General features: G+C 64.5%; 2 protein-coding genes across 9 annotated transcripts; one reads left to right on the top strand and one right to left on the bottom strand.

Annotated features, from left to right (window-relative positions):
- Nucleotides 1-3,908: 3,908 nt before the first annotated feature.
- On the top strand, nucleotides 3,909-10,014 carry CLBA1 (clathrin binding box of aftiphilin containing 1). Its single transcript, XM_082737340.1, has 5 exons — nucleotides 3,909-4,484; nucleotides 5,726-5,856; nucleotides 7,194-7,323; nucleotides 8,259-8,372; nucleotides 9,288-10,014. The coding sequence occupies exons 1-5, from the start codon at nucleotides 4,032-4,034 to the stop codon at nucleotides 9,447-9,449; spliced, it is 990 nt and encodes a 329-aa protein (XP_082593466.1). The 5' UTR covers nucleotides 3,909-4,031; the 3' UTR covers nucleotides 9,450-10,014.
- Nucleotides 10,015-14,257: 4,243 nt separating this feature from the next.
- CDCA4 (cell division cycle associated 4) lies at nucleotides 14,258-23,755 on the bottom strand. Of its 8 annotated transcripts, none has more exons than XM_082737342.1 (2): nucleotides 23,626-23,755; nucleotides 14,258-16,789 (listed from the first exon to the last, which is right to left on the bottom strand). In XM_082737342.1, the coding sequence occupies exon 2, from the start codon at nucleotides 16,784-16,786 to the stop codon at nucleotides 16,058-16,060; it is 729 nt and encodes a 242-aa protein (XP_082593468.1). In that variant the 5' UTR covers nucleotides 16,787-16,789; nucleotides 23,626-23,755; the 3' UTR covers nucleotides 14,258-16,057. The 8 variants fall into 8 exon arrangements, with proteins under 8 accessions (XP_082593468.1, XP_082593473.1, XP_082593467.1 ...); XM_082737347.1 differs by having other exon boundaries at nucleotides 23,614-23,678; XM_082737341.1 differs by lacking the exon at nucleotides 23,626-23,755 and adding an exon at nucleotides 21,751-22,588.
- Nucleotides 23,756-24,594: the final 839 nt, after the last annotated feature.

Raw genomic sequence — 24,594 nt, 5'->3', positions numbered from 1 at the left:
GATGCAAATTTGAGGAAGGGGACCTTGGAGCTGTGGGTCCTGCTGGGGCTGGGGGTGGGGGGACCTGGGCCAGAACAGACCCAGAAAAGCCCAGCTTCTGGGGGGAACCATTCCTGGGGGCTTTCTAGGACTGGTGTCAGTGCTGCTGGGACGGACAGACAGACACACACACCACACGCTCCTGTTCCTGGGGCAGAAAGAGACAGGCTGCAACAGGGGGGCACGGAGACACACAGACTAGACACAGGGAAGCGCATCGGACGCACACGTGACACAAGACGACGTGCACACTCACACTGCACACAGACACAGATGGACTGAGATATGTCTCCGTGCACACACAGGCCCACACGTACTACACAGGTTTGTCCGTGTGCCCAGAGATGCACAAGAGGACACAGACACGCCCAGGGGCACACACTGGCACCCTCTGCTCCCAGGCTTCCGCGGGGACGTGCATGGCCAGCCGGGCCCAGGTGAGCCTGCCCGGCAGGATGACTCATGCATGCCAGTTCCCGTTAGCTGGGCTGCAGCCGGGCAGCGCGCCAGCAGCAGGTCGGACAGACACGCACATCAGTGCTCGGAAGATCCTCTGGCAGCCTGTCCCCCACTGCGCCCGTGGCACAACAGGGCACAGTCCTGTCCCTCCTGCCCTGGGGTTTTTCTGCAGGCTGGGCAGCATTGCCCTGGAGATGGAGATCCTGAGCCCCGCTCTGTCCATCTGGGAGTCCGTCGCTCATGGGTGCAGGCAGGGGGCATTCTTTGTGTCCCCGGCTGTGTCCCACATCTGTCCAGATCTGTTGGGATCTCGGCCTGCCCATCTGTGTATGTGAGTCTGGAAGCGGGGGCCTGGGAACAAGCGCCACTTTTATAATCGGGGACCTTAGGACACAGACCCAGTTCTGTGTCCCCCTGCGCCACTAGGTGAGTGACCTTGGCCAAGTTGTGTGGACCCTTTCTCCCTGTCCAAGTGAAATGGCCTCATTCCGTGCGACATATTCTGTTTGTCCACCATGATGCCCCTGGGGCTAGGCTGGCTCCTCCCAGCTCTGCGGGGAGGGGGATGATGGGGCCTGGGGGGAAGGCCAGGGAGCTGCCCCTCCTGAGCAGAGGTCTCACACAGTTACTGCAGGAACAGCCCTCAGCCAGCCCCTGTGCCGCTGGGTGGTCCCTGGGACCCCTGGTTGGCCAGGGACCCTCTCTGGGGCCACTCCTGCACTTGGCCTTGCTGAAGGCTGGGTGGGCTTACACTGCCCTGCTGGGGCCTTGCTCCCTCTGCAGCAAGGCAGTTGTCTCGGCATTGGCTCATGGCCCAGATCAGGACACTCCTGTCCCAGAGACTGCCCCGTCCCCTCTCCTGCCTGCTCTCAGGCAAAAGGCTGGCCTCACCTGTTGTGCTCACCCCTACAGCCTCAGGGGTCCCTGGGGGACCCATTTTATCTCTTGGAGGGCCTGGCGCCTCAGCAGTGTATGCTGTTGTGTATGGGGCAGGAGCGATGTCCCCCATGTTGGCCCCCAACCCCCACCCCCAACAGGCCCACCAGACTCGGCCCTGCCTCTTTGTGCTCAATCCCTCCCCTCCTGCAAGGGGTCTCGACGCCCCAGGATGGCCCCAGGGTTACAGGGTCGGCCCCAGCAGAAAAGCTGTAAAGCCCATCCTTGTCCCTCTTGCCCCTCCCCAGCAGGGACACCCAGAGCATCAATGATTGAGATCTCTGTGCAGCAGCCGCTGCACCAGGAGCAAAAATAGCTCTGCATTGTCCCTGCCCCAGCCCGGCCCGGCCCAAGAATCACAGCAGAGTGGGGGGCCCTGTAGGACCCCATCGGTGACCCCCTGCCCTCCCCTTTAGCCCTACACGGTGAGGAGGAAGTGGGCTTCGAGTCTGCTGACCCCCGGCCTCTAACTGCTTCTGTCTCCCCCAGGCTGAGGGCCTGCTCCAGCCTGGGGAAGGTGGGCTCCCAGACTCATCCCAGTGGTCTGGGTCTGAGAACCCCAGGCAAGCAGGGTGCTTCTGGGGGCTGGGACGGGGGAGGCTTAGCTTGATGGCAGAGAAGCCGCCTCCCACCCCTGTTCGGTAGGGCCGAGGTCAGGGATGGACTGAGGTGTCCCGAGAGGAGCCTGGAGGGCCCCATGGGCTCTTCCTCCTGACTCCACTGCACCCACCCCCTCCACGGCCCCTCGGACACTCGCGCTTGTGTCCCCTGAATCCCCACCTGAAGGGCACCATGCTCCCCTCTGACCAGTCTCCCTCAGCAGGTGAGGCCTTTTCAACCTGAACAGGTACCTCCCCTGCACCCCCCACCCGGGAGGCCTGACCCTCGGCTGGTGCCCTGCGTCTTGTGCCCAGTTTGCCCAGTGGCCGGCAGGAGGAGCCAGGGGCCGCCCATCCGGTCCCCAGCTCCCACCCCCCACACTGCAGCCGGGGCTGAGCACCCTACATCAGATCACCTCTGCCACCTCCTCGGGGTCTTGGCCCCCCCGAGGCAGCACGTTTTCAGCAGCCAGAGGGCACCCAAGTCTGTGTGTTCCCCGTGAGGGCGGTAACATAACTGCACAGTGGCTCGCCCCGGCGCGCCCATTCCCTTGTGGTTCCCGGCCTCAATGGGGCTGTATTCCTTCCGGGGTTTCTGGCCAGGTGTACGTCCTTGCCCTTTTCAGGTTCTTGGGGGGTCCTGCATCCCTTTGTTGGGAGCCCCGCATCACTGGGGCCTCTGGTTCAGTCTCTCCGGCTCCCCAGATCCTGTCCCCTGCTTCCTCCTCCTCAGGGCATCGGGCTCAACCGCCTTACCCAGGACTTTGTCCCCACCCCAAAAGCCTTAACATAATCATGTCTGTAAAATGCCTCGTAGAACACATAGGGTCCCATATTCACGGATTCTGAAGACAGGATGTGGCCATTTCTGGGCAGCATTACTCAGCCACCACAGCTAGTAAGACAGGTCAGCCCACCCGCACCCTGAAGGTCACAGAGCCACTGTCTGCTGAGGCCCGTCCAGACTGGGTGTGGGGAACTCCGGAGCTCCCCAGAGCTGGCTCCAGCCCCAGCAACACTTCTCACGCGGCCTTTGGGCCTGGGCCTCAGTTTCCCCACCTGTACACGAGGACAACGCTTCTACCCCTGTCCTGCTCCCTGGACTAGGAGGACAGCAGGCACAATGGAGGAGGGGGGTCCGAGCGCCGACACTGTCCCTGGGATGCGGACACTGTCCCTGGGATGCCGGCACTGTCCCTGGGATGACATGCAGGCGGGAGAGGCGGCGCCCTCCCCGCAGGGTCACCCGGGTGTCCGCCCAGAGCTGGGCAGTCGGACTGCATTGCTTGCGCACTGTGGTGTTGGCCGATGTACCCTCAGGAAGCCCAGGAGGGACAGGAGCCTGCTGTCCGGGGTCAGGGATGATCTCATCTGGTAATTCTCAAAATTAAGATTTTCGGCAGCTGGGCTGGCGAGGACCAAGGAGAGCGGGTGATTCGTGCCCACAGGAGGGGCCCGAGGAGGTCACAGGGTGGAGGGGTGGGCGCACGGAGGGGCCGGGACCGGGGTGCGGACCGGGGTTGCGGGCACTTCTGCGACGCTGGAGTCTGGCGCACGCCTCCCGGGGGGTCCGCCGGACGGCTGGGGGCGCGCGGGGAAGGGTCCGCGGGGGCCGGGAGCGAGCTGGGGGCGCCGGGCAGTGGCCTTGCCCGCGGGCGGCAGCGGGGGGCAGCGGGGAGGGCTGTCCGGGCTCCAAGGAACCCGCGACCCGGCTCGCAGGAGGGGGAGGGGGAGGGCCGGGGTGGGGGTGCGGCGGGGCACGCAGGCGCACGGCGGGGCGGGCCGGCGCGCTGACGTCATGGCGTCGGTCGCGGGGCGCGGGGGCCGGCAAGCCCCGTTGCCGGGCAACGGGCGGGCGTGGGGACAGCGGCGCGCGCTGCTCCAGCGAGCCGCGGTGGGTGCGGGCCGGGGGCGCAGGCCGGGCCCTCGCGGGGACCCCCGCCCCGGGCTGCCGTCAGCCCCGCGCCCGCGCCCCGTGCAGCCCCGCGCGGCTCCGACATGCAGGGCCAGCGGCAGCGGGACGCCGCGCCCGGCCAGGCGCCCCCTCCCCGCGGGAGTCCGAGCGACCCCGCCGCGGGAGCAGGCGCCGCTCCCGTCTCCCTGCGCCCCGCTTCTGAGGGGCGCGGCGCGAGCAGGGCGCCCGGGGGGCGGGCAGGGGCAGGCGCGCAGCGGCGCTGCGGGGAGCGCCTCTCCGGGGCGCGCGAGGGCCCTTCCCCCTGCCCGGCCCGAGGCCCGGACCCCGCGGAGCCCGGCAGCGCCTGGGGGGAGTTTGAAGGCTTTCGGGACGCTTCGGCCCAGTCTGAGCAGTTCTCCCCAAACTTGGAGCGCCCGGAGCGACCCCCGCGTCCTCGGCGGCAGACAGTGGCTTCTACCCAAAAGGAGCGCGGTGCTCGCCAGCCTGCCCAGCGCGGGCCTGGGGTGCCAGGAGCCGCGGGCAGCGCACCTCGTGAGGTATTTCCGCAGCGGACCTCCGCTTCGCTGGGCCGGCCCGGGAGGGGGTCTGCTGCTGTCCTGGCCCCGGCCCGCCTGTGCGGCTGGCTGTGCTGTCCTCCTGAGCCAGGGAGGGAGGCTGGACCACGCGGGGGGGCCACTCAGGAGCGGGTGCTGGTGTGCGCAGCGCTCCCCGCGCCAGCCCACTTTCCCGGCTCCCTTCAGGGCACACCGGGAAGGAGCTTTTGGTCCAAACTGTCACGTTCCTTACTCAGAAAGCCTCACCCTCTAGAGTCCCTTCCAGCCTGTGTGTGGCGACCGGGCCCTGGACTTGGCCAGGAGAGTCCGTCCGCCCGTCGTCTCCGCACGGCGCTTCTTGGCCCGACCGCCTCTTGCACAGACGCGCAGTGACGCATCTGACGCCTCTTTTCTTCCTCTTCCTTTTCTTGCTCCTGTTTCTCTGCCGTCTCTTCCCAAGGGCTCACCCCCAAGCCCCCAAACACCATAAGAACAGAAGGAGTCAGAGGAAGGGATGAGAGGAAAGGGTTAACTGGTTCTGGGGATGAACGTTTGCTTCCTGAGCCCATCCGTGTGCCCTGGACCTCTGGCCGGAGGCGCTCTCCGCGCCGTCCACTCCGCAAGTGCGCTTGTGAAAACAGGACTGTGGGGCTAACGGATCAGGGAACAATCTGACCATGATGTGAACTTCGCAAGAGACACTAGGTGACGACAGAAAATAGCCCCGCACGGACATGCATATATGCCGCACACACACGCGTGCCTCCAGCAGCTCTCGGGGCTCCCCGCACTCCCAGCTTGCACACCCATCCTCCCCTCCAGCCTGCCCCCTGTGCACGCCCGCCCTCCCCTCCTGGTTTGCACTCCTGTCACTTCCTGCCAGACTTCGGACAGCCCTCACTCCGGCCCTTCAAGTTAACTCCCGACCTTCCGACCTCAGGTCTCCGCCCAGGAAAGGCCGCCTTGACCGCCGTGTGGACAGCCTTCCCAACCGGCTGACACACGGGAAACACTAATGTGTTTATCAGGTGCCGCTGTCTCGTGTGTCCCCGACAAAGCTTGTGGGTGCCGTGCCCGAAGCCCGCCCGCCACGCTCTGGGCTTCCCACAGGAGCGTGCAGAGCAGAGACTTCGGGGGGCGAGTGGGCCACGCTACAGCAGCTGTGAGGGCACGATCGTCTGCATGTGTCATCTGCCCCTTGCCGGCAGCAAGGTGACCTGACGTGCGTTTCTCTCGCCCTCCAGCCTCCACACAGCTCCGAGGATGTGTTCCCGTGTGTTTTTCAAGACGCACCAGTCCCCCAGGCGACCGACGGCGTCACCCCCTTGAACCGCATCTTAGAAGCGCCCGGCTGGGAATCTGGACAGCAGCTGTGGTAATGAACTTGGGTTCTTAGAGTGAGTCCGAGTTTGTACTTCGGTTGACCAAGAGGCCTTTTAGAGAGAGCCTGTCTGTCCCAAAGACCCCACAACCTTGGTGTCGTGGGGTCCTCAAGGACCGGGCAGCATGGGTTGATGCTCTGGCCACGGTCGCCCTCAGAGCTGTGTTCACCTGGATCAAGGGAGACCAGGGGCGCCAGCTCCTGGTGTCTCCATGTCAGTGCTGGTCCCGGAGGACTGGACTGCCTGATCCTCAGCCACAGAGAAACATACCAGTGCCCCCGAGGGACAGTCTGAACCCACAGGGCCAGCCCGCCCGAGCGCATCTGCTGCTGCCGGCAAGGCTGATGGTCCCCGGGGCTCGTTGTCTGGGAAACCACAGACGCAGGCCCGCGGATGCTGCGTTCTCTGACGCGCCTTCACTGGGCGCTGGCAGAACAGGCGCAGCTCAGCTGGGGGGGCCGGCGTGGTCGGCTTGTCCGCGGGGCCCAGGCCACAGGAGGAGGGGCTGAGCTGGCCTCCCTGACCCGTGTTCTCTTTGTCAGGGAGTTCTGCAGACTGCCCTTCTGGGCTCTGGCCTTGGGTCCAGGCAGGGCTACTGCTGGGATCCAAGCCAGGGAACCTCCCCCAGCAGGGGCCTGGGGGGACAGAGGCCTAAACCCCGGAAGGCTGTCACCACCGTGGCCCAGAGGGCTCTCTGGATACAGCGCTTCCCCAGGGTGTGGCCCGGACCAGCAGGCAGAAGGGCCTCTGGTGGGAGCAGGAGCCGCAGACACGCGGAGACACAGGTGGTCCTGGCCGTCAGGTCCAGCAGGGCTGGACACTGTGGTGTGACAGGAGGTGGCTGTGACTTCAAGGCGTGAAAACAGGAAGACGACTTGCAAATGCTGTGGGCACTTAGTGTGGCCCCTCCTGTGCACACCCTCCGTTCCGTGGTAGGAGCCGCGCTAGCCGCCCTGGTGGCACGTGGCCGCTGGGGAGTGGCTCGCAGCTATGGACGGTGCACGACGGACACCCAGTGGTCACCCCCTAAGCATTGCCCCGCTTCTAGTTTCCGAGTGTCCCTGCGGCCCCCGGTGCAGCTCGTGGTCCCCAAGACCATCAGGAACAGAACCGCAAAGTACGGGGCCTCGGGGAGGGTCTGCCCCCTGCGGAGCCGCTCCGCCGCTCCGGTTCCCCGGGGAGGAGGACGGGGGTGCAGGGGTACTCGGGGCAGCAACACGTGAGCCGGCCTGGAAGGGAGGACTCTGTCCTCACAGCCCCTGGGGCAGGTCCCTCGGCGTCCGTCTGGAAGGCTTCCCGCTCAGCCGTTAACGAATGGGTCTCTGTTCAGCCCTGAGTCCCGCAGACTCTGGAGAGCCCTGCAGAGCCCAGACGGCGCGTCGGCCTCTCGCTGCCCCTGGAGCGGGTCCCGCTGCCAGGAGAACCTGTTCCTCGTTCTCGGAATAGATGCTGCTCAGAAGGTGAGCCGGGCGCCCCTGGGGGCTCCACACAGACTTTGCCGGCACCCCAGGGCCACGGGAGCCGCCTACATGGACCGCATTGCGGGGGTGCTGCGGGGATGAGGCGTCGCAGGCGGGGTCTGGTCGGGGCAGGCCGTGCAGACGTCCAGTGCAGCGCCGCCCTCTGCGCCTGGTGAGGGAGGGGCTGAGGCAGCTCGGGCTCCCGGGGGAGGGGAGGGGAGGGAGGAGGAGGGGGCCCTGCAGGTGCGGGCGGGGCGTGAGGCCAGCCACCAGGTGGGTCCCCTGCGCTTGAGGCTGGAAGCGGCAGAGTGGGCCCAGGGAGGCGTCGGCGAGAGGCGTGGCAGGGGTTACAAGAGAAAATGCAGGTTGTATGCGGAGCTGGCTGTCAAGTCCACAAAGATCCTTTCCTGTTTGTTGCTGTCGTGGAAATTCTCAAACACGGAAAACCCAGAAGGGGCTGGCAGGCCTTCCTGATGGCCGGTCTTGGGATGGCCGCTGGGCCGAGGGGGCACCCGGGGCCCGCCGGGAGAGACGGGAGGGGTGGGAGGGGCCAGAGGGGCCTGACGCAGCCGCCCTGCCTTTGTGTTTGTGCCAGAAAAGCAGCCAGGAGGGTGGGGAAGGGGACGGGCAGCTTGGACAGGAGGCGGAAGGTGGGCCAGCTCGGCTCAGCCAGGCTGGGGAGCACGGCTCACCCTGAGGTGGGGGCAGACTTGAGGAGGTGGAGGGCCCTGCGGGTCTGGAGGGCAGGGATGGCCGGGAGCCGGGTGAGCGGAGGGCGGGGGCCAGCCGGCTGCCCGACCCTGCGGACACCGAGTCATGGCACGTGGCCGTTGAGCAGTAGGATGTGCCGGAGGGGTCCGGGTTCACGAGGCAGACGCAGAGAAAGCCGTCCTTTATCGTCCTTCCCGGCGGGTGACAGTGGCTTGTCTCACTAGAACCCTTCTGGAGACCTGGGTCACATTCTGGAATGTTCTGACCTCAAACAGTCTGACGACCTGGGCGCGCCTGCCTTCTCTCTGCAGCCCTGCAGAGCCGTGATCCAGACCAAGGTGAGTCATCGCCGCCCACCCCCGGGAGACGCCTGGGCTGTGGGGGCCGCGCGGGTCTGCGTGCCGACACCTGCTCCCTGAGTCCCACAGACTCGGGGGAAAGGAGCGCGGCCGCCGTCCGGGGCAGGCCGGGCAGCACCAGGCGCTGGGATGTGAGCAGCTGTCAGGGCCCCCGCGGGGCCGGTGGGAAGCAGGCGGGCGGGGGCAGCGGCAGAGAGGCGCACGTGAGGGGCAGGTGTCCTCTTCTGAGGCCAGGGCACAGTGTTTCCTGGGAGTGGAGGCACCTGCCCCTCGTGGCCAGCAGTGCCCAGTCTGGAGGGGCCTGTTCTGCCCAGGACCTGGAGCACAGGGGGGGTTCGCTCTGCCTGTACCCCTGCCCCAGGAACGCAGTGGCACCGGGGGGCGTCCACTACCAAGGTGTGCTCTGATGGTTGGTGTGGACAGTATGGGCCCCTGTCATCCGGCCGGGGCCAGGGCCATCTCCAGGCATGCTGGTCCCTCTGCTCCACGGGAAACCCCACAGCAGGACGTGGGAACTTCTAGAAGTGCAGGCAGGGACCATCTTAGATCAGCAAGACACTGAAATGTGCGTGGCACTGGTAGTGGACATCCGTGGACACTGCAGACAAGAGCAGGACGGGTCCTGGGACCCCACCTAGGCCCTCAGGCCAGTGTCATAGGGTTACTTAGGGATGGGGAGGCCTGCATGGCCCTGGGCACACGGCACAGCCGTCCTGCCAGCGTGGAGCCCGCTTAGCCCTGGGAGAGGCCACAGAGCTGTCCGCTCTGTCCCGTGCATCTCTGTGTTGACCGCACGACCGTGGGAGGGGAGGAAGCTGCACAGGCCCGAGCGGCAGGGCCAGCAAGCCAGCCTCAGGAGACCCTGACCGTGCCATGCCCTTCCTTTCCCTTCAGCTCCCCGGGACGTCTGGCAGCAGACAGGGGGGCCTGCTTGCCTGCAGCGTCTTTCTGAAGACCCCCTTACCCAGAAACGGGCAGTACATCACAATTCCGTGGAAAAAGATGTTCAATCCACGTAAACTAAAAATGACCTTGTTTAATAGTGACGTTTGCTAAAACAGGAGAACTTTGTATTTTTATGAGGAATTATACGTTTTTTTACCGGCTTGGTTTGGTGCTGGAAACCAGAACTATTCCATGGGCGTGTTTCTGGGGACGCCGTGCGGGAAGCCGTGCGTGCCCGCTGGTGCACCTTGGGGTCTGGCCCCTTTAGAAGAGTGGGTCCTTCGGCAGAGCCGGTCTCAATAGGAAGGGGGTGCTCCAGGTCCCCAGGAGCTCTGCCCCAGCTTGATGTGAACCAAGGTGGCTCTGGTGGCCTCCACCCGGTGCAGGTGCTGCTGGCCCCTGTGGCCGCCTGGGGAGGGACCCCAGGCCTGGCTGCCTGTGTGGTCACCAGGGGCAGCGTCCACACACTCGGGGTCCGGAGCATGTTACTGTCACACCTGGGGCAGGGGGACGCCAAGGCCCTGGGAGCCCTTCCCTGCGCCAGCACCCATCCGGTGGCCTCTCTCTGTGTGCGGCCCTCCCCTCTGACTCCCAGCAGGCTTTCTCTGGTTCTGGCGAAGGCACTGACTTTTGTAAAATTTTATTAAATAAAATGGCCTGGACAAGGCCGCGTTCTCGCTGGCTCATCTGCTTCGTGGGGGCCGCTGTCAGAAGCGCGGCGGCGCGGGCTCCCATGCCCGATGCTGCCCCCGCCCCGTCCCTCTGCCGGAGCGTCTGTCCTGCCTCAGGCCAGCTCCATCCACCCTGGAGTCAGACCCAAACAGTGACCGCGGTGGGGACACAGTGACCAGCAGATGTCGCCTGTCCCGGGGAGAGGGGTGTCCCTGCCTCTCCAGGCTGCAGTGGTCTCTGAGGCTTATGGGAAGGCGCGATCACGTTTCTTTCGTGCTGCAGGTTCGGGAAACCTGCCCTCATTTTTCATTTCCAGCTAGAGAGAGAGAAAATTTGGAAACTGCTGTTCCGCCACCTGCTTTCCCCAGAAGGCAGCCTCCGCCCAGGGTCTCCGGGGCCCCACAAGCAGAGACGCACTGGGTCGTGCTATCATTTCCGGGCCTGTACTTAAAGTCAGACTAGAACCCACGGACTGTTCTGTGCTCGGCCTCCTCCCCCAGATTCCCTCTGGGACATGCACGGAACTCCCCTGCGCGGCTGACCCCTCTCCTGAACCCTGGCCAGCGCAGCGCTCCAGCTCTGTTCCCCAAGCCAGAGGCTAGGGCTGTCCCTGTCCCTCAGTCCGTGTCCAAGCAGACATCAAGTCTGGCTCAGATGCTGTGTCCGGTGTCTGGCCAGGTGCTCAAGGAGGGGCCTTCCAAATGGGGAGAGTGAGCGCTGGCCAGCCCTCTCCGACTGCGCCCGCCGGAACGCAGCCCGTCCACTACGACATCGGGATTCAGAGCCATCTCGGAGCTGAGGACGCCAAGGAACCTACAGTAGTTGAACTCAGTGCCCCCCGGCGCAGAGCGGGAGGGGCGGGGCCCCAGGGACCCCTTGTCCAGCTCTGGGTCCTCCCTGAGTGCTCAAAATGGGCTGTAAGGAGGGAAGGCTGACAGAAAATCCCCAAGTAGAGCCGGCCTCTCTCAGAAGAGGGCTGGAGAAGTGAGAGACCCCCCACCACTCTGCTCGGGGTTCCGGCTGCCCACTCTAGAGGCTCCACAGGGCAGCAAGGCCGAGGCATGGTGCAGGGGCCTAGAATGGGGCAAGGGGAGCCTCCAGTGGTCTATGAACCTGGCGGCCGGGCTCGTGTCCAGAGCCCGGCCAGTGCTCCCGCAGACACGGGAGGCCTCTGGGAGTGGCAGTAGGACCGAGCCTCAGCCCCATGGCCGGCGGGTACTTAGCAGACAGCGAGACAGCACAGGTCCATGAAAATGCGAGAACCCCAGGAGCAGAGGCAGAGGTGGCCCCAACGGTGCAGGTCCCAGACCGTGAAAGGGTGCGGGTACAGCTGGGGAGGGTCCGGTGGGCAAGCGGCACATGCGTGGGAGACTCGGAAGTTACACAAAAGAACAAAACGGCAACACACAAAGCGGGCCCCGCCACCCCAAATGCGAGCCTTTCTGGAGAAGGGCCTGATGGCAGACCCGGCCAGCAGGGGAGCAGTTCGTGAGCGCCCACGGGTCCACGGAAACCATCCGAGCCGGACGCAGACAGACGGACAGAGGGAGCAGACACAGGACAGAGTGCCCAGGTCCCGGGGACAGCACCAGGATCCGTGGGAAGAAGACCCGAGGAGCAGACCTGTGCCCTGACCCCGCGGGAGCCCGGCCTGGCACGGACACGGATGGCCGGGACCAGGTGCGAGTGGGGCGGCCCACGAGAGGCGGCGGGTGCCGGAGGGGACGCTGTGTCTCAGCAGCCGGCATAGCACACCCCCTCGCGGGAGGCTCGGACAAGCTCCTTCCCACAGTGATGGAGCCTGGGAGTCCCCGTGGGTCTCTCCTGGCTCACTGTGCGCCTAGAGGGCAGAGGGCAGCCGGGAAGCAAGTCGTCCCATCTCCTCTGACAGGGGCCCGAGCCCATCACGAGGACACCTCCCAGGGGCCCCCTCCTCACACCAGCACACCTGAAGTCAGGTTCCAGCATGTGGATTTGGGAGACATGAATAGCAGTCCAGTAACACACAAGCAAACCCTAAACCACCCCCGGGAAATCACCCTCTATGTGCCTCGTCCAAGAGCCACACACACGTGCGCGCACATGCCAACCAAAGACTCCCGGGGAGCCTTCCACATCCCGCTGGGTGGGCCCCCACTGCAGAGCCACAGGGCGGGGAGCTCACTTTGAACCTGGTCTTCACTGCGAGGCCTGGGCTTCGGGCAGGCTGGTGCTGGCTGAAGAACCGGGCCGGGCCCTGGCCTCGCCCCACCCCTGGCCCTGAGGCAGGTGGATCCCGGGATGCAGGCAGAGAGGCACCCCAACCAAGAACAAGGGTGCAACAGGGCACAGGTCACTGACCGGGTGCCCAGCAGCTGCTCAGGGCCACTGTGGACCCAGGCTCCCCTCCTTGGTTTGCCCTCCCCAGGAGGGGGCTGTCCTGTCTCTGCTAACCTAGTGCTGATGATGCGCTCAGGCCAGTAGCCTAGGAGGGAAAGAGCAAGATCCCGGCCAGGGGCCTCCCGGAGGCCGTCTTCCAGGACAGAAGCCCCACCGGGGCAGGGTGGGAAGCAAAGCCTGGCCTCTGCCCTGCTCCCGGCCCCGGGCCATTGCCGTCCAATAGGTGAGACCACCATGGAGCAGCACCTCCTTGGGCCCAGTGCCTGGCCAGCAGCTGCGGCCTTCCTCAGACCCCGGCTCCCCGGCTGGGCTCAGCTCGGCAGCGCTCACATGCCCAGCAGGGACCAGGAGGGCACAGGCGGGGCCAGGAGGGCATGGGCCTGTGGATGGTGGCCTCCCTGTAGGCGCGGGGCTCCAGGGAGGACAAGGCCTGTGCAGGTGGAGGCCACACTGCTCTGTCGGGCAAGCCCTGGCCGCCCGCGGGCAGCAGGCGGCTCTCGTGCTCTTGTGTGGGGCTGGCCCGCAGCCTGTAGACATCTGGGGGCTTTTTCCCCAAGAGACTGCAAACCTGCAAGTACAAAATTACCCACAAAAGCAGAACGGAATGAGAAAAGAAACCGTTTCCAAGGACTGAGGAAGGCGGATGCCACAGGCTCCAGGACGGCCGCCCGCGAGCCGCCGCCTCACCGGCCTCCGCGCCGTCCGAGGGACAACCCGCCCCAGCCCGCGAGCCCGTCGAGGGGTCGAGGCCACGCTGTGCGGCCTTCGGGGCTGCCAGGCCGGCGGGGCCCGGGGTCCACCGGCCGGCGGTCCGCTCCACCCCGCCAGGCTGCCTCCCCTTCCCCCAGGCTCGGGGGCAGCGGCGTGGAGCCCCGCGTGCCCTGCGCGCGGCCGGCCGAGGCGCGGGCGCACCCGGGTCCCCGCGGCTGCAGAGCGCCGGCGGGAACTGCGCACGCGCGGCCCGGACCGCCGCCCTCCGGCCGCTCCCCTGCGCAGAGCGGGGCCCGCAGGGGAGGGCAGCGGCCCGGACGGCGGAGTCCGGCGCCGCCAGGTCAGACCCAGCCCCGGCCGCCGGCGCCCCCCCCTCCGGCCCGCCCGAGGCCTCGCTCCGAGGGTCCGTGGAAGCCAGGACGGAGCGCCCGGAACCGAGCGGGCAGCGGTCCGGAGCGGCGGTCCGCCCACCCGCCCTATCCCCGGCGGCCGCGAGCCCCGAACCGCGCCGGCACCACGGCCCAGCCCGGAACGAGCCGCCGCGGGGCTCGCGCCTCTCCCGGGCTCGCGGCCGGCCGCCCGACGGAGGGGCGGGGCGGGGCGGGGCGGGGCGGGGCACGGAGAGCCTATGGGAGCGAACGAGGCTCAAAGTACAGGGGCCTCTCACTGGCTGGGCCGGGACGGCCCCTCATTGGCCGAGCTGTTGCCGGGGCAGGAGGAAACCTTCCTTCCTCCCGGGGGATGGTAACAGGGCCCAGGGGCAGGGCATGTGGCTTCCTGGTGGATCTGCAGTGGTCAGCGAGTGGCGTGGCGTGAGCACTGGCCCCGCCGGCCTCCTGGCGCCGTTCCAAACGAGGAGTCAGTCCTTCCAGTGGACTTGCACACGGCTTCAGGGCTCTTGCTTACTGGAGCAGGTGGACCTTACCTCCCGCGAGAAAGGGCGCTCAGAACCCGAAGAGGCAGGCGGTGCAAGGCTCAGCCTGCCGCGGGCTCCTCCGAGGGCACCATCCCTCCCTGCAGCCCCAGGACTGGGGCAGGGAGCGAGGGCTGAAGGTTGAAGCCAGTGTGGGGGTCCAAGGGCAACGGGGAAGCTGAACTGACCCAGGGAAGCAGAAGGCTCGAGGGCTCCGCTGTAGCTGATAACGAACACATGTCCGTTTTGTTCGCTGGGTAATTTTTAATTAAGTAATGTGTACATGGCTGATACAAGAGAAAGGTCTTATGCAGGAAAGAAAACAGACCGTTTTGGCTAAGGGCTGGGTAAAGAAGAAAATGCAGAAGCAGGAGCTGGGCAGGGCCGGCCGGCTCACTTATAAACCTGTGAAAAAAATAAAAAAAGGTGTGGGTGTTCCCAGCGTCCGGGGCAGGGTCACAGGGAGCACGGCAGGTACCCCAAAGCTCACTTCAGCGGCACTGCTCCACCAACCCCACCATCAAACACCTTCAGGATTGAGAAGTCATATGGGACAAGTGTCCAGATTTAATCCTAGACTTAACCTCTTGGTTCTGTCCCAGCACCAGTGTCACAGGGCAAGTGTGGGCCTTCTCCAGGCCAGTGCCCTATCTGCACACACCGGCATACGGCAGCCTCCGAGCACGCCTGCCCAGTGGCCACGTTAGTGTTGACCTTTTCACCAGTGAAATGGGTTTATTCAGTAATGACAGAATTGCAACGTGCTAGGGCAGAACCATAGGCAAGTCCAACAAACAAACAAGAGGAACATTATTTATGGAGAAAGGAGGAAGCTGGAAGGCCTGTTTGGAATGGAAGCCCACTGGAGAGAACCAGGAGTCCTTGATGACGAGGCTTGTCTCGGGCTTGCGGCACTGGGGCTGGTACTTCCTGGGGCGGGGAGGCCATGTGCACCTTTTCTGGTGGGGCCCGAAACAGAGTCTTTCCTGTTAAGGAGTCTTCTGCTGGGTCTGTGACTGACAACTCTTGATGTCCAGTGGGACAAAGCGAGGGCCCCCAGTTCGGGCCTCCGCACTCCATTTTACTGAAGTTTCCCTTGATTAATGTCCATACAAGCCGGGGACCCTCTACAGTGGTCAGGGACACTGGAGGGCAGCGTCTTCCAGGGAGAGGCCCCTTGTGCTGGGAAAACTACACGAGGGGCCCAGAGAGTCAGATCCTCTGAAGGCACCGTCGGAGACACTTGGGGTGGCTGTGATCTTCCCATCTTCCGGTAGACAGGATCTGACCTTCACCTCCAACATATGCATATAAATAGGCATAAATAAAACCTTCAGAAATCCCCATATAACCCAGACAAAGACAGGACTGGCACAGCAGATCTGGTCATGACACCCAAGAATAGAAGATGGGGCTGTGCAAGGTGCCCTGACTGTCACAGGACAGAAGGTTCACACCAGCGTCACGTGGAAATTCATGATCTAAGTACACCACATGGAGTGAAGCTTCCTGTAAAAAAAAGTCCTTATTTAAACCTTAAAAAAAGAAATACACCAACTGCAACTGTTTAGGTTGTAAGTTTCTAATGTAGCAGCAGAAAACGTTTATAGAAAAAATAGACTTTTAAGAAAATAGCTGAAAAAATCTAAAAAGATAAAAGTATAAAAAGTTTAAAAAATATATCTTACAACAAAATATTGCCCCAAACATATAAAACTTAATTTAAAAAAGTTCACCTATCTAAAGTTAAAACCAGGCTGGATACAGAGCTGGTGACTCAAGCTCTCCACAGAGCGGCAGCAGGACAGAGGAGGCAGATGCCCAGAGCCAGCGGAAGGTGACGACCAGCCTGAAAGAAAACTTCCCAGCCCCCTCAGGGAGAAAGGGGACAGGCCAACCGGATGCTGTTCTGGAACGTTCTCCTCATCACAGACAAGCCAGGCGCTGAGCCAGCAGATGCAGGGCAGCGAGCATCCCAGGCCAAGCACTCTGGATGCCTTAGGAACCCATCCATGACGTGTCCCATGAGGGCACAGCTGCCCGCTCAGGTCTCCACCAGTATCTCCACGGCGTGGTCCAGCTCGCCCAGATCCGACCTGCAGCTGGAACTGGGAGGCGAGGTGGCAGCGGAGGCGAAGGCCTGGAGCCCACTGCCAGGGCCCGACGAGGTGCTGCCCACCATCCCCGTCAGCACGGCATCCAGGTCGTAGTAGGAGCTGTCCACATCTGCAAACAGCTCTTCCACAGAACCCGAGGTTTTGCTCTCCAGCGTTTCAAAGATCTGATCCAGGGACTTCTGAAAGCCCCCTCTGCTCTCTCGAGAGCCGTCCCCTTCCCAGAGGCTGCTCTGCGGGCTCCTTGGCGCCTGTGCCCCGGGCGCCACGGCCAGTCCTGGAACCAGGTCTGGTTGGCCATCTCCCATGTCAGGGGCAGGGCACTCCCCCTCCTGCTCCCGCACAGAGCGGCACAGGATGTCAGTGGCGACGAGGCGGTCCAGCGGCGCCCGCCCTGCTGCCTGTGGTGCCGCCGCACGCCAGGTCCCGTCCCGGGTCATCTCCTCCTGGATCTGCCGCACCGTGTTGGCTATGAGCACCGAGCGGCAGAGGTTGGGTTCCACCAGCATGTGGCACAACTGCAGTTTGACCAGGGACATGTCCAAGAGTGACTGGCGCTGTAGGCTGTAGGAGGGCATGGCCTGGGCACCTGCCGAGCAGCCTTCCACGTCCTCCGGCTCCTCGGCATTTTTTCTCTTTAGCCCTCGTGCAAACATCATGCCCTGTTGGAAAGCAAGGAGGATGCCATTTAGCACATTCCAGAGTGCCCAGAAGACCCTGCCCCGAGACTCAGTCTGCAACTGTCAAAGATGGGCTTGGGACAGGGACAGTCTGGCCCCTGGGGACATGAGGCCCCAGCTTCCGGAGGGAGGGCTCTGATTCACAAAGGAGCTCTAAACCACCACACAACACCCCACCCCCCCCGCCCCGTCTCCATCGATAAAAAGAAGTAGGCTACAAATACGGGAAATACACTCGTGATACCCCCAAATTCTGGGCATTGGCGCCCACAGGGGAGGGGGGTGTGGGGGAAGCGGGGCAGTTGCTGGCCTGCCTGCTGCCACCCACCTGTGCCCAAGCTGACGATGGTGGGTCCCAGCCACAGGCAGCCCCTGTCCCCTCAGGGCTTTCACAGCCCTGCTGAAATGGGCCCCTTGAGTCCAGAGGACTCAACCCTCAGCCCCTCAGCTCTGGGCCCTGGCAGCACCCTCAGCTAGAGAGGGCTGGGGGAGGAACACCACCAGGACTGATTCCCTGGACAACCGTGTCCCTCCTTCCTCCAAGTACAGCTGGAACTCGGCCTCACTGGGCACAGGTGGGGCCTCCAAAGCCAGCCACCATTCCAGCCTGGAGGACCAGACACCTCGGGGCAGGTTAGGACGCTCCTAGAGGCTCTGGGTGGGCACCGGTCTCATACCACATAGCAGCTCACCAGAACTCTGCTCTCAGAAGCCAAAGTATGAGCAACTGTTCTTCTGAACTGATCCTAGGTTGAGAGATCTAAGAGAATCACAAAGCAGAGCAGGAAGGGTCTAGGGCCCCAACTCGGTATCTGCACCACCTGGCCAGGCACCCGGAGGGCTATGGAGCCGGCTCTCAGGGCACAGCACCAGCAGCGTGTGAGGACCACCCCTTCTAAAACAAAGATAAGTCATACGCTCAAGTCTCTCTCTTCTCATAAAGTAGCTAAATGTTTTTATTTCAAGTGACTTTCTTTTAGAGATTTTATGTATTTGACACAGAGAGAGTTCGCATGCACAGAGGGAGCAGCAGACTCCCCAACGAGCAGGGAGGCCGATGTGTGACCCCATCCCAGGACCCGAGATCACGACCTGAGCCAAAGGCAGACGGTTCAGCTACCCAGGTGCCCTTATTTCAAATACTTAATCTGAGTTATTCATAAAGAGGATTAGGTCTTTTAAATTTGCAAATTTTTAGACCCCCCCCCCTTTTTTTAGAAAAAGCAGTCCAGTGGCTCTCTGCGACTGCTGCAGGGGCTCCCAGAGAGTGGGGGTGGGGGGTGCAGGGGGGGCGCCCACGCTTTCTGCACTCAGGGCCCCAGAGTTCTGCACCCCTTCCAGAAGCCCCTCTGAGGACTCACCCCTGCCAGCCCCTGTCCCCAGGGTATCCTTTTGATGTCATAGACCTCACCCCCATACATTTAACTTTTTTAGAAATTTTAAAAATTAAGGGACTTTGGGGACATTTATCCTAAAGAAATGAAAAGAAAACCAACATTCATACCAAAACCTGCACAAGAACGTTCACAGCGGCTCTGACACCGGGGAAACAGCACAGCACCACGTCGGGCACACGTGGGGCTGCAGCCGCAGAAGGCCCCGCAGCAGTGGGAGGGCAGCGCGCCCCAGAGACCCACACCGGGAGGGGTCTCAGAGGAATTATGCTGAGTGAGCAAGCCGATCCCAAACGGTTGCACAAGGTACACACTGCATTTCTGGAACATTGTAAGATGACCTAGATCGGACGTGGTGCGTGCGTCCAGGAAGCTACACAGTGCTGGACCGCACAGAGCCCGCAGGCACACGGGGTCGCACCCAGCTGGGAGTCGCACAGAGGACGCGAGCTTCTGTGCACCGGACTCCCACGCCGACACCAGGCAGGCACGTGCACCCCCGGACGGTCCCCGCGCGGTGGCCTGTGCCTCTGTGAAATCAGCGGCGGGAGCGGACTCCCTCCCGGACAGCCTCCCCCAGGACAGCACCCAGGTCTGACTCGGCCACTCTGCAGCCCGAGACCCCGGCGCTCCGCCCGGGACCGGCCACGGGCGCGGGGACTGTTGCTGAGTAAGTGACCGGAAGGGCTCACCGCCCGGACCCGGGGAAGACTTCTCTCGCTACTGGCACCCAAGGGTCCAAGGTTTGGTTCCGGCTGCAAATGCGACTTCTGCAGCAGCCCGTTCTGTCCATGCGCGCGTGAGCCCGGGGCCGAGAGCTCTGCTGAGGGTCACCGTGAGGTCCCGTCGCACGGCAGGGACCCGCGCTGGGGACAGAGTCGGCTCGGGGGCTCCTCTTCCAACCACATCTCAAACTCCAGCTCTGGCGACCGGCGCCGACCGGAGCCGCCGAGCCGCGCCCTGCGAGCCCTGCGTGGCCAGGGCGGTCCGCAGCGCCGGAGCCACCGGGCGCAGCGAGACCCCCGGCCCCGGCTCGCCCCTTCTCGGGAGACCCAGGACCGGGGTCTGTGAGTGGCCGGTCCGTGGGGGCCGCCGGCAGCGACGCTGACTCCGGGACAGCCACAGCCCGCGGAGCGCACGGCAGCGGCGGCCACACCGCGGGGGACGCGCAGGCCCGAGGGGGCGGCCACCGGCCACGGCCCGAAACGGCCTCGCGGAGCCGAGCGCCCGCCGCCCGCCGCGCGACCTCCCGTGGGAACCGCCCCGCCCCCGCCCGCTCCGGCCGCAGCGTGCCCGGCCCGGCCCCCCGGAACACCCGCGCTCCGGGACTAACGGAGCCGCCCGCCGCGACGCAGAGGCGGAGCTTCGGGGACAGGGGGCCGGGGACTTCCGTAAACGCAACGTCCATTGGACTAAACTAGAAGCTCAAAGTATAGAGGCTTCCCATTGGCTGAGCTGAGACTCCTCCCTTTGGCTGGGCAGGGACGGCCTCCCATTGGCCGAGCTGTTGCCGGGCAGGAGGAAACCTTCCCTCCTCCCGCCGGGAGGGTACCAGTGTCCACCCGCAAAGGATGTGTCTTCCTGGCGGATCTGCAGTGGTCAGCGCGTGGCGTGGCCTGGGCACTGCCCCTGCCAGTCTCCTGACGCCGTTCTAAACGGTGTCCTTTTACTCATTTTTTACACCTGTTATTCCCAAATCCATTTTTGCCAGTAAAACAACTGACCTTCATTGTTAAGGTGACCACAGAGGAGGAGGTCAGGCTTCTATCTCCATGACAGCCCCAGGAGTCGATGACGTCGGTAACAGTCATCCCCAAGGGACAGGGTCTCAATAACCAACGGCCACCCTAATCCTTGTCCCCACTTCCTAGGAAAACGCAAACGTGCTGCCCACAAAACCACAAGGGCTGCTCGCTCCTCCAGCCCGCAGCCCCCACCGGGGGCCCTGAAAGCCGGTGCCATCGGCAGTGCTGCCGCGCGCCTGTCCCCAGGTGTCACTCTGCAAGCCAGGAGGTGGCCCACTCTGCGGCAGCAGCTGCTTCCAATAAACGGCCTTTGCTCTTCTCCCGCGGTTGCCTGTTTCCGCAGCTTACTGTACCTAACGGGGGAGAGCACCAAAAGTGCAAGACAAAAATCACCAGGGCCACCCCACGGAGAAGCAGTTATGACGCAGGTTCTTCCGAGCATCTCCCTAAGCTCCTTCTCTGTGCGTGAGAGCTCGCTGCCGGCTCTGCTGGTCTTACCACATCTCCTAGGACACGCAAGGGCTGACCATCACTCCGACAGCCTCACGGTGACCCTCAGCTATAAAGACACTGCAAGGACTGAGCCTCATTCCGCGCATACACACCACTCATGATTCCCCCACGTACAGTGAGGCTGGCTTCGGACTCTGCGTGCTGATACTGGCAGTACTTGGCTCCTTTCTACCAGTTTCGACCAGGGCAGAGGCACGAGCATCTGTAAGGCACGTGAGTGAGACACATCAAGCCGCTTTCTACAAGGCGCCATCAGTTCACCCTGCACCAGGTTTCTCTGTATGGATTTTTTCACATTTGCGGGTAAGTTCCCCTCCACGTTAGCCATTATCCCAGCTCCATCCTCCAGTTCCCTGCCATGAACCTGTCTGACCACCCCGGATGTAAACATTATTTTCAGATTCAAAATAAGCAAGTCAAACAGGTAAACTGTGGTGTGTCTGACAGTGGAACACTAGCCAGCAACAAAACCCACAGGGAGCTGTGCGACAACACAGACAAGCCTTCGTATGAAGCAAGCATGAAGAAACAGGTACCGCAGGCTTCCACTGACATCCACTGCTGGAAGAGGTGCAGCTAACCTAAGTCCTAAAATAGCAGAATGTCAGCAGCAGAGGAGCAGGGCGGCAAGAACTCTGCAGGATGACGGAAATTCACCTGTCCCGACAGGAGCACGGCGCTCAGAGCCCCCAGACTGCACCACTACTAAGTGCTCACTGCACGGTATGAGGTGACACCTTCATTATAAAGAAAAATACATGAAGAAGTTGGTGTGGGGGAGGCTACCACACTAGTTTAAGTCTGAACCATTTTAGATGTTGCCTCCCACACGCTGCCACGTGCCTGGATCGCATTCAGCACGTCAGCACAAGTATGTGCTGAAAGCCACTCTAATTACTCCCTTCAAATGTCCCTGAGCAACTGATAATTTATGCTGCACTCCGTGCAAGAAAATGCTGGCCGACTTAGGACCTGAGGAGGGGTAGCTCAAGGGCAGCACATCCAATGACACAAGCCGACAAGCCGTCACCAGAGCCATGTTGGGATGATGGGTCAGGCTGAGGAAGGATCACGGTGGCCGATGAGGATCACCCTCCTCAGACATTTGTGTTTGGGACAAAGTCAGCACAGAGTACAGACGGTTCTGAAGGCGGCGGAAGTGGGCACACAGACCCCTCCAAGCACCGCTTCTCGGGCAGCCCGGGACGGTGGCCTGGGCGCTCGACCCTTCGAACACAGCACACAGGACGTCCCACTTCCCAGGCTGTCCTAACTGCAGAGGCTGACTCACCACGCAGTTCTGGGTAAAGAAAGCGTCAGGTATTACACAGCTCCATCTGCTCCACAGCCAGCCAGAAGGGCCTGCTGAGCTCAGTCCCATCCGCTCCTCACGGGTCATGGCATTTTGCTCAAAACCCCCCGACGTTAGCGGACAAGCAGGCCATGCAGGGTTCAGCCCCGGGTCCGAGCACAGCAGCCTCCAGACCACCGGCTGACCATACAGAGAAACTGGAGAAGACAGAAGGACTGAGGGTCCCATGCGGTGGGTGGAGCCAGGCAAGGGCAGTGTGCCGGTTCCCCATCAGGGTGCCCCCCAAACAAAGGGGACCCTGGCCTGGCAGACTCCCCGTAGTTCATGGCAAGCGGCCTCTCCCTTTCCTGTAGCTGCTCTCACGGGCTCTGGCCAGCAACCCCGACTCCAGCAGAAGAGCTTGAAGAGCGGGAGACGGACTCAGCTCGGAGCCGACCCGTCACCGCGATCTTCGGCCGCCACCAAGCATGCTGGTGACTGGTTTTCAGGCAAATCAACGTGAACTCTCAGTTCCTGTCACACGCTCAGACTGTCTTTGAAATACCCATCAAAGGAAAGCAGGAAGACGGAGCAAGGCTGCCGAAGCCCTGAGGGTGCTCCGCAGCCCACCGGGGTGGCCTCCCCTTCACTGTCTGAACTTTCCCTTAGGCGATTACTGAAAAAGCAATTTTGAAAAAACATTCCAGGTCCTTTTGTTACTTGGAGTGGAATCCACAAACTTCCTCTGCCTGGAAACCCCTTCCCTCAGGAAGCTGGAAAAACCGGGTAGCCCTCTCGCCAAGATCCAGCCGGCCCTTTCCAGGCGGTCATCCGACGTCCCTGAGCTTCCGCGGCAGTTGTAAAAGAGGCAGGACTGGAAAAGGGCGTCCCGCACGGACGAGTCAGGGACTTCAAGCCTCATCTTGCAGCAGAACTTCTTTTCTCCTCTTCCGTTCAATCGACAGTTAACGTCCTGCGCAGGCAAGGCCAGGGCCCCCGCAAGAGGGACCAGGGCTGGGACCCGCTGCACTTGGACCCGGCGACCCCAGCACGCTGTGACCGGCAGCTCTCTTCCCGGGACCGCGCTCTGCAGACGACGGGCAGCGAAGCTGGCCCAGCCGGTCCCGTCCCGCGCGGCGGACTGTCGGGGCGGCGGGGCACAGGACGCCGCGGGAGGCCGTTCAGCGGCCAGCTCTGGCGATCCTCCCGCCCGCACCGCCCCATGTCCGCCTCCGCGGCCCGGGGCAGCTGCAGCTGGACTGCACGGCCGGCGGGCGGGGGGAGACCACCCAGGGCCGCCACCGTGCGCTCCCCGGGGCTCCCGGGCCAGCTGCAGGGAAGCCGGGCCGCCCGCCCGGGGGGCACCGCAGAGCGCCCGTACCCTTCCCCCCGACGCAGCGGAAGCCCCGACACAAAGGGACGGAGCCAGAGTGAAGCCGCCCCCCGGGTGCCCGAGCAAGGTGCCCCGGGCGGCCGCCGGGGAAGGCTCCGCTGCCGGCGACACGCGCTTCTCCGGAGCACCCGGGGTCCGGCGTCCGGAAGGCAGACCAGGTCCCCGCGGGGGGCAGTGCGGGGCCGTCCGGGCCGCGCCGCACACCCCGCGGGCTGGGCCGGCGCCGACCCGGGCCGCAGACGGGGGCGCCGCCCGCAGCCGCGGCCCCGCCCCACGGAGCCCGCAGCCCCCGGCCAGGCCCCGCTGCGCGCTGCACTCGGCGCCCCGCAGCCCGGTTCGCCCCGGCCGCCCGAGCCCCCGCCGCGCCGCCCGCCCCGCGCCGCCCGCCCCGCGCCCCGCCCCGCCGCGCCCCGGCCCCCGGTCCCCGCGCGCCCAGGCCCGCCCGCCGCCGCACAAAGCCGGCCGCGCACCGGGGCGCTCACCTGGCCGCCGCCGCCGTCTGCGCCCGAGCCCGCCGCCGAGGGAGGGGCGGGGCCGCGCGGGGCGGGGCGGGGCGGGGCGGCTCCGCGCCCACAAAGGGTCGTCCTGGCGCCGGCCGCCCCGCCCGCCGATTGGCCGAGCGCGGGGGCGGGGCCTCCGGTTCAAACCGCGGGCGGGGCCGGGCGCGCGGTTCCCGCGCGGCCGCGTTGGCCGTTGGGTCCCGCGCCCTGGCCGCCCCGCCCCCTCCCGCTCCCAGGTCTCCGCGCGCGGCTGCAGCGCGCCTGCGCAGGGCCAGGGGGCGGGGCGTGGCGGCAGAGGGTTGGGAAGCGGGGCGGGAGCGCGGGGCCTCGGAGCCGTGCGCGGGGGGAGGCGGCGGCGGGGGAGGAAGGAAGGGGAGGGGAGGGGGAGGCGCGGAGGGGCGTTGGGGTGGGGGACCGGGGTGCCGGAGGGGAGGGGAGGACAGAGGGACCCTGGGGGTGGAAGGGAGCTGGGGGGCGGGGCAGGGGCGGTAGGAGGGGAGCGGAGGGGGATCGGGTCGGTGGGCTGCAGGGGAGGGGAGGGCCCGCAGCTCCCGCACAGCCGGCGGTCGGGACAGGGGCGGCCCCGGCCGGCACGCAGGACACGAAGCCATAGACGTGCACGGAAGTCTGGGGGATCGCTTGTTTGTTTGGGGGCGGCCGGCCCTGCCCGGGGCGGGGAGCGAGGCGGGGCTCGGCCCAGGGTCCTGGGATCACGGCCTGACCGACGGCAGACGCTCAAGCGGCCGAGCCCCCCGGCGCCGGGTCTCCCGGACGAGTTTCCCGCGGAAGGAGGTCGTCAGCGCAGTCCCGACTCGGCTCGCTGGGGCGGCGCGGCCGGGGGCCCGCAGGGCGGTGGGATGTGGCGTCGGGAGCCCTCGGGTGAGGCGGGCCGGCCGCGGCGGAGGTGGGGAACGTGGCAGGGGACAGGTAGGGGTGGAGAGGGGGAACGTG

Source organism: Mustela nivalis, assembly GCF_964662115.1.
Source record: "Mustela nivalis genome assembly, chromosome: 6".
In the NCBI taxonomy this organism is placed as follows: domain Eukaryota; kingdom Metazoa; phylum Chordata; class Mammalia; order Carnivora; family Mustelidae; genus Mustela; species Mustela nivalis.
The sequence above is the reverse complement of the archived record's forward strand: the minus strand, read 5'-3'. Positions and strand labels throughout refer to the sequence as shown.

What these genes read in the sequence shown, in the direction of transcription:
- CLBA1 (XM_082737340.1), top strand. Translation starts at nt 4,032, where the DNA reads ATGCAGGGCCAGCGGCAGCGGGACGCCGCGCCCGGCCAGGCGCCCCCT. An exon ending in GAATCTGGACAGCAGCTGTG is followed by an intron (nt 5,857 to 7,193) that starts GTAATGAACTTG and finishes GTCTCTGTTCAG; the next exon opens with CCCTGAGTCCCGCAGACTCT. An exon ending in GAGCCGTGATCCAGACCAAG is followed by an intron (nt 8,373 to 9,287) that starts GTGAGTCATCGC and finishes CTTTCCCTTCAG; the next exon opens with CTCCCCGGGACGTCTGGCAG.
- CDCA4 (XM_082737341.1), bottom strand. Translation starts at nt 21,999, where the DNA reads ATGGGACCCTCAGTCCTTCTGTCTTCTCCAGTTTCTCTGTATGGTCAG. An exon ending in TCTTTACCCAGAACTGCGTG is followed by an intron (nt 16,790 to 21,750) that starts GTGAGTCAGCCT and finishes GCTTTCCAACAG; the next exon opens with GGCATGATGTTTGCACGAGG.